Source organism: Sabethes cyaneus, chromosome 2, assembly GCF_943734655.1.
Source record: "Sabethes cyaneus chromosome 2, idSabCyanKW18_F2, whole genome shotgun sequence".
Lineage (NCBI taxonomy): Eukaryota > Metazoa > Arthropoda > Insecta > Diptera > Culicidae > Sabethes > Sabethes cyaneus.
Genome location: NC_071354.1, coordinates 198082281 through 198090721, shown reverse-complemented (window position 1 = coordinate 198090721; position 8441 = coordinate 198082281). Strand labels below are relative to the sequence as shown.

The 8441-nt window shown below is 39.8% G+C and overlaps 1 protein-coding gene across 1 annotated transcript; it reads left to right on the top strand.

The window, feature by feature from the left end:
- Positions 1-2038: 2038 nt before the first annotated feature.
- Positions 2039-5399, top strand: LOC128734020 (arrestin homolog). The gene is made up of 4 exons (XM_053827978.1): positions 2039-2303; positions 2957-3508; positions 3571-3904; positions 3964-5399. Exons 1-4 carry the CDS (start codon positions 2139-2141, stop codon positions 4107-4109), a joined length of 1197 nt encoding a protein of 398 aa, XP_053683953.1. The 5' UTR covers positions 2039-2138; the 3' UTR covers positions 4110-5399.
- The last annotated feature ends 3042 nt before the right edge of the window (positions 5400-8441 follow it).

The following is an 8441-nucleotide window of genomic DNA, read 5'->3' as shown; positions in this document are numbered from 1 at the left end:
TTATTCAATATCCTAATAATACTAAAATATGTTATTCTAAGCTCTGACTGTAGTCATGTTATTGCTTTGTTATTCAAATAACACAAATGATTATTCTTTTGGCCTTAAAGGAGCAAAATTTTGATATTATTTTTTGTTATTTTACCAACTATGTCAACTAAAACAATATCAAATTCTGATATGAGTTTTTCGATTTCCATAACACATTTTGATATTATTTTGTCTTTCGCGTCGGCTCGGGAAGGAGCACCAGATCAAGACATAGAATATGAAGAAGAACAATTGAAAACTTTCCTCAATGTCGATAATGCAATGTGAGCTCGCGAAAGACCTAGACGTCATAGAGCAACCATTTTCAAGCGTTTGAAAGAATTGAGATTCATAAAAGGGATAGAAAATTAGGCGTTACACGAGATGAATGTACAAGACGAAAAGCGATTTTGTATGGATGAAATGCACAAAAACATCGTTTGTTTATAACAGGCAATGGAAAATGGGTCCATTATGACACCCCGAAGTGCAAGAAATCAGTCATACAGAACATTGGCTACAAAGGGCAATATACATGGGCTTAAGGAAAAGCTTTTTGTATAACGGAATCTGAAGATCTAATCAGATCAAACGATTATGGGTGCGATGCACTGAACAATTGATTAGTTTAAAGTGGGAATTTCTTGTAATACGGTCGGATAATGAAGAAATGCATTGATGAGACGGAGAATGAGTCTGTAAATTTTCGGTATGTTGCTATACTGGTCAAAAAATACTTGTTGCAGTTTTACATCGCCCTTCGTATTCACCAGAGTTGGCCCCATACGACTATCATTTAGTTACTCAGCAATCAGTAAAGACCCGTTAACGGAATCCTCTGTCGATGAATATTTACTAAACTGACGAAGATCCCTCAAAGACGGACCCTGCGACAGATCTTAGATAGATTAATTTTAGAAGGACAACCTGCAGACTTATCATCTGGTTGTGGAATTCGAAGCGGCGAACGATTCAGTTATACGAAAGGAGCTGTAGCAGGTTAATGCTTGAGTTAACTTTGCTGACAATTTCATACAGAGATGCTCAAGTATTATTGGGAGAAATTGTGTGATTCTATTCGATCCAGCAACAATCCAAACTGTCAACTCTTTGAGCATCCTAAATCGGAGCACCTATCGAGACGATAGATAGTGCACAAATTAGGCATCTCTATATGAAATCAGTACAAAGACAAAAATATCTTCTTTCCTCTGAAAATACAAAACATTTTCACATAAAATCTGTGAATAACAAAATGGTATTTCTGGAAAAAATCAAAATTAATTTTAATAGTTGAAAATAAATCAAGCGCATAAAATGACATATTTACTTCTTTTAAATTTCAATTGATAGAAGCTTGACTTTTTTCTGTGAATAAGTTTATTGTAGCTCTTCAGTTTAGCTAAATACTAAATACTTTGATTAAAAAATTAAGTAATAATTGATACCAGTAAGTCACACGTTTATCCTTGCATAATTCATTTGAATTTGAGTAAAAAATTCTTCTTAAAAAGGACCATAGCTGTATGCGTTTGAACAAAAATCGATCCTGCCTAACGTAGTGTATTCCAAAAAGCAGCAGTCAATAGAAAATTTGCTTTCCCTTATTTCAAGACTAGGTGGAAAACGATAAAGATAGCACTGTAACTAGACCGTACAGCAACAAGAACAACAGGCCACGTTCCCTAACTGTTGCCTAACCAGAATGACGTCACATAACATGTTGGCATGTGTTCCGTGACCGATGGATGGTGACCAGCTGAGCACAATAGGATTAGGCTGAAACGTGGATGTGGTAATGTCGCATAACCGTCGTCGGAAGGTGTTGTAAACAAACTAAAGCTTGCTGGCTGGCAAAGGAAACGGAAAACAAATTCAATAATGTAGTTAGAGACAGGACGCGGAAGCCTTTGCGATGCAAACCGTGCGAAAGGTATAAAAACTGTTCCCGAACCGGTAGCCAACCGCACTTCTGGTTGTTGTTCCATACGACTAGCATATAGCAAAGTTTTAATTGAGCAAGCGTTTCTTAGTGAATCGCACTAGTGATATCAAAAACAGTTCGTGAACAGTTTAGTTAGCAAAGTTTATAGAAAAAAAATCTAGCGATGGTTGTCGCCGTGAAAGTTTTCAAAAAAGCCACTCCAAATGGCAAAATCACCGTCTACCTGGGCAAGCGTGACTTCATCGACCATGTCGACTACTGTGAACCCGTCGACGGTGTCGTCGTGCTGGACCAGGATTACCTGCGCGGTCGCAGGGTCTACGGACAGGTTGGTGTCTCCGGTTGGTGGTTTCGGATTTAGAAGAACAATTCAGTGGGATACTTTGGAATATTGGTGTACCATTCAGTGAACTTCTCGAATAACTGGGAATAATATTCAGTTTCGTTTGAAATTGGAAAAATTGACCACTTGTTCTCTGTTTGGATACTGACACAGCAATTGAAATAATGGATTTTCACGAGAAACTCAAAGTGATTTCGTGTTATATAATCTATTGTGCGAGTGTTAATCTTTTCTTTCATGGCAGAATTAGTTTTCCGGTTATGAACCCGGAATCATCTATCGTTTGAAGTGAATAATTTATTTTAAAAATCACACATTAAAAATGTGAAGCGATCTCAAAGTCACATGAACTGTTTACTCTATTGATACTTCACGTCCCTAGTAACTATTTGAGATTTATCGTACTCTTGTTGTGGGTTTTATGAACAATTTTGGTCATTCTAACCGCTATAAGTGTGTAAAAAAACTCAAATTCGTTTGCTTTTGATGATGCTTAATCCTTTGTGGTTAGATTTTTTAGTATGTTTCAATTGCTGCTAGGATATTGTAGGGCTGACATGATTATATTATATCTCACCCTCAACAACCATAGTTATTTTATCCTACCCGGTTCACTAAACTCCTCTTTCTTCTCCTAGCTAATCACCACCTACCGCTATGGTCGCGAAGAGGACGAAGTCATGGGGGTCAAGTTTTCCAAGGAGATGGTCCTGTGCAAGGAGCAGGTCTTCCCGATGGTGAACTCCAAGATGGAGATGACCCCGATGCAGGAGCGTCTGGTCAAGAAACTGGGCGCCAATGCGTACCCCTTCACATTCCACTTCCCGAACATGTCACCAAGCTCGGTGACATTGCAAGCCGGCGAGGACGACCAGGGCAAACCCCTCGGTGTCGAATACTCGATCAAGATCTACGTCGGCGAAGAGGATGAGGAGAAGGGCCACAAGCGTAGCAGCGTGACTCTGCTGATCAAGAAACTGCAGCATGCTCCGGCCACCCGTGGACGCCGCCTGCCATCGTCGCTGGTAAGCAAGGGATTCACCTTCTCCCAGGGTAAAATCAACCTGGAGGTCACCCTGGACCGCGAGGTGTACTACCATGGCGAGAAGATCTCCGCCAACATTGTGATCACCAACAACTCGCGGAAGACGGTCAAGAGCATCAAATGCTTCGTCGTGCAGCACTGCGAGGTACGTTCTACAACGAAATACACAAATTTGTATGAAATTTACCTAATTTTCCAATCCAATAGGTCACGATGGTCAACGCTCAGTTCAGCAAACATATCGCATCGCTGGAGACCCGCGAGGGTTGCCCAATTACACCAGGAGCTAGCTTCACCAAGTCATTCTTCTTGGTTCCACTGGCTTCCAGCAACAAGGATCGCCGAGGAATTGCCCTCGACGGACACCTGCGTGACGAGGACGTCAACCTAGCCTCGTCGACCCTGATCGGTGAGGGCAAGAACCACGGTGATGCCATGGGTATCATCATCTCGTACTCGCTACGGGTTAAGCTGAACTGCGGAACCCTCGGCGGAGAGCTGCAGACTGACGTTCCATTCAAGCTGCTGACCCCAGCACCCGGTAAGTCGACAGACCAAATTCCAATACCTTCGAAACCACTAACTAGTGTACCATTTCAGGAACCGTTGATCGCGAGCGTGTCAATGCGCTGAAGAAGATGAAGTCCATTGAGCGCCACCGCTACGAGAACTCTCACTACGCCGACGACGATGACAACATTGTCTTCGAGGACTTTGCTCGGCTGCGAATGAACGAACCAGAATAAGCGAAATCTGCTTTGCAGGTCAGCAGCTTCCAACAAGTGCTTTAGTTTTTAGTTTCTTGCAGCAGTTACGTTCTCACAGCACTTTCCGTTCTTGATTTAGTGATCGTTACGGCAAGCCTATCATTGCAAGACAACCTTCTATCGAGAAACTATGTGATATTTCAAATAGTTGATTTGCCTCTCTGCTTTGAAAGTCATTTTAGTTTTCTATATTTAGTTTTAAAAGACATAAAAAAGACAAAAAAGTAACAAAAAAATAAGCAATAAGTAACACGACCGTTTCGATTCATCGATTGATTGAAAAAAAAAAACAACAACTGCGCAGTTGGCGAAATTAACAAAGGATATTAATTTTCAGCAAGTGAATTAATCGGTCAATCGAACACATACACAAGCCAAATAACGATACCAGAAGTGAAACGAATCGAAAAAAATGACAAATAAGCTACACACTCGGTGCGTCTGCTTGCACGAAGATCTTACGACCATCGAAGGCCTTGGTGCAACCAGGAACCGAACTTAGATTTAGGGGTTTGAAAACAATTTCTAACTATTCTGCAGATGACGTTATACTTATATGAAACATGGAGTTATGACAAGCAAGTAATTCAAAACATCAAAATTCGGACCCTAACCCGATTGTACGAACTGCTCGAGTTCGGTGTGCGTGTTTCGAGCGGTTCGCCTTCTTGGGTTCGGAGCAGAATTTTAGATTTTTTTCTTTTTTAACAAAAGGCCGAATAATTCTCATGCGACAAAGCAAAAAAAAAGCAGCCGCGTGAAAACTATTCGCCCATGCAAACAATTCGAGAGCAACACAGGATGGTACTTAGGTTAAGTCTGGAAAATCCTCCTTCTCGGAACCGCGAGAGAGACCCGATGGGGCATTGAGATTGTGTGTACCGCATTTCGAAGTGTGCCTAGGTCTTCGCGATTCGGTAGCCGCAGGATTTTCGATTGCAGCGCTCAGTTTCCAAAGCGTCACCTAAAAATGCAACAGATGCCTAAGCCAATCTAGTAGTTTGGGTCAACCGAAAAAGCGGTTGAAACCGGTTTTAGTTTAGCTTCTTCTGTTATGTTCAATGTAAATGAAAAGTGCAAATAAAAAAATCGATATTATCAATATCAAGTTACTTTTTACATTCAGGCAGCAAACAAACAAACCAAAAATGATGGTATTCTAGAAGACTGTAATAGTTTCTGTTGTGTTTGTTGATTTGTATTTATCATTGTATAGTTTACGGTAAAAAACATAAACAACATTGGCAATAATTATTCGAATTTAACAGCTTCAAACAAATTGTTTTATTTTCTTGCTTACTTTCTTTTTCCGGCTTCGAAAGGCTACTTGTTGCTGTCATTGATATGGGTATAATAAAAATAAAATATTGGATTTTTTTTTAAAACAGCTCTGTGATAAAAACAATCGAATGATAATTTAGGTATAGTACTGAATACTGATGAATTCCAACTAACTGTTCTATTGACAATTTTTCAAAATTTGGCGTTATTAGGATTCCTTTGCAATTGGGACTGGTTACTGGGAAAAATTTAAACCAACATGACAAATGAAAATTAAATAACAAAAAATAGAAGGAAAAAGACTATAAAGACCACAAATCATTGCAATTGGAGAGTTGTTTTAAAGCAGTTTCTTCCGTATAGACATTACTGAGTGTATATAAGTATTTTAATATATAGTTTATGTTTGGGTAAATGTATGCAAAAGAATGCTTCAAGATTGAGAACATGGGGCGAGCTAGTCTTTGATTTCAGCGATTTGGACAGCAGGCATCAGCCTAGTATAATCCAAATTTCCTGTTCTGGCGAGCCCGAGCCAATGTTTCTGAACTAAAAATGATTATTTTCTTAAAACTTTCTCCCTGTAAAGGTCCACAAACTTCGTCTCTAGGTTACACGCGTTTTAATTAATTAACGATTGCCGAGTTCAGCACTATTGAATTATTCTAAATTTCCATATTTATCTCTCATACAAAGAAGGTTGTGGTGAATCAGTTTACTGAGCATATTCACAATATCAAGTGGAAATATTTAAGTAAGGTAACTCTCGAAGACTCACAATATTGTATTTGGTACAACACATGCTGCTAGAGTGTTATCTTCATCTCGGAATATCCAGGGACTCTTACAATAAAGAAGCAGCAAAGTTGATCATCAGATCAAGACCTGTAGGTTGGTGCACTACAGCTTCATAAGTTTGTCACTCTATGAAGTTAGTATACGAGTAAATTCTGTTCCGTGTTAGTACACGAGTAAATTGAAGTTGACGCGAGTGGGAAACACTACGCAAAGCACTGCGAACTAGGTAAGCAGAGAGCATTTTTGAACCATAGATTTCACTAAAATGTGAAGCGTTCCGTCGAAAATGGTGCCAAGAAGTGTGACAGTATGAACAATTTTGAGATCCTCGTCATATAATAACTTTTCTGAATCACAAATCACAGGTAACGTTTACGAAAAGTTCAAACATAATGATTCTAGAATGCTGCCTTGAGGCACCCCAGAAGATATATCGAAACACTACGTTTAACAAATGCAGTTTAGGTTCACAAATGCAGTTCTTCCTATTAAATGTGATGGATAGCCATCTGGTTATCTAATCAGCGTGCGCTTCATTTTCTTGATTGCTAGCAGGTGCGAGAACTTGACTAAAGCCTTCGAAACTCCGATCATTATAAATGGCAACTCTACTATGGCAGCAGATTGTTTCCCACATAATGGATCATTCAAAAGAATCTACCGCGGAAAGAGCACTAGACACTTCGGTGGTCAATAATGTCATAGGACGAACATGTTGAGCATTAATATAGATCACTGTATCTTCTGTTGTAGACAATTTACTATCACGATGTTTGAATATTTGCGGCTTTGAGCGAATGTCCAGAAGAACAGTAGAGCTCGGGTCTGTGGGTTCCTGAGGAGCTCGGAAGCCGCAACGTTACTAGATCTGCTCTGGCAAATGAGTAGTCATCAGCTCGAATCTTTGTAGAATCACGCATTTCGATGTCAAAGTGACTGTAACATGGGTTTATTTTCAGGTCTTTTATTACCCTTCCTCCTTGGTACTGACTGACTGAGTTCTATGTTACACTGATGAAGCCTCTTGACAGTGCAAAAGCCACTCTTATAGTTTGAAATGTACTGGTCAGTTTCACCAGGGATGGCAATAATTGGAGACAGTACTGACGTGAGCAATACAGGTGGGTAAGGTAGAACAAGCATCGAAGGAAGAACATAGCACCACAAGAAGACTCTGCCAGTTAATACTTACTATGACAGTGTAGGCGCAGCTGGAGAAATTATGTTGTCACACGTTAAGTCGGTTTTCATTGTGATAGCGAATTAATGATTTGACAGTAAACTACATTGCTTACAAAAGCTATGGCGTTTTCATTTCATAAGGGACCATTTGGTATAACCAACATTTGGCATAACGGTCATTTGGTATAATTCCTCAAACGTCATGTCATGACCATATGGTCGCTTTCCCAGATGATTCAGAGCGATAGGATCGCTGGCCGCGAGAGTTTACCGGTTACCCGGAAGTGCCGGCCACTGCGGCAGCCCCCCGTGTAAATCACCTTTGGCTAGGTTAATTCGTTTCATTAGGTTTACCGACTACAAGTTTGTTTTCATTAGTCCTCGCATGGGTTCAGATTTGGTACTCAACTACCTTTTGTTAGCAAGTACTACACAACCAAATCTTGCTATATTATCAGTTATGCCATAAAATTGTTATGTCAAATGGCCATTATACCAAACAGCGTTAGATTGTAATGCCGTGTGGTTCCTTATGAAAATCCCAAATGGATTATGCCAAATAGTAGTATTATGCGAAACTGCATTATGCCAAATGACTTTAAGCCAAATGAGTGACTCCCGTACAGTGGCGCCTTTTGTCCCAACTGCGAATTTTATCAAAATATTATTCTAAAAATATAAATATGCGAAATAAAACGGATTACACTTTTAAAAGCAACTAACACTACTTTAAATGTTGGGGAAGAATAAATGCTTAATGCGAGAAATGAAGATTCAGGCAAACTGAAAATTCTTGATATTAGGCCAAAAATATAGACTTAGCGAAGGTGAGAGTCGAACTCACAGCTCCCAATCTCTAGTTGAGCGTGTTGTTTAACCAATTACACCACTAAGCCGTCTATACTCTGTGGTCTTATATCAAGGTTTTGTTATGACGCTTGCCTGATTCTATCATTCATTCGCACATTTATCCAGCGCGAATATATTTTTGTTGACTGTATGTGTTGCGACCGCACAGATTGATAGACATATAGCTATTCGGTTTGCGCT

What these genes read in the sequence shown, in the direction of transcription:
- LOC128734020 (XM_053827978.1), top strand. Translation starts at nt 2,139, where the DNA reads ATGGTTGTCGCCGTGAAAGTTTTCAAAAAAGCCACTCCAAATGGCAAA. An exon ending in TCGTCGTGCAGCACTGCGAG is followed by an intron (nt 3,509 to 3,570) that starts GTACGTTCTACA and finishes CCAATCCAATAG; the next exon opens with GTCACGATGGTCAACGCTCA. An exon ending in GCTGCTGACCCCAGCACCCG is followed by an intron (nt 3,905 to 3,963) that starts GTAAGTCGACAG and finishes GTACCATTTCAG; the next exon opens with GAACCGTTGATCGCGAGCGT.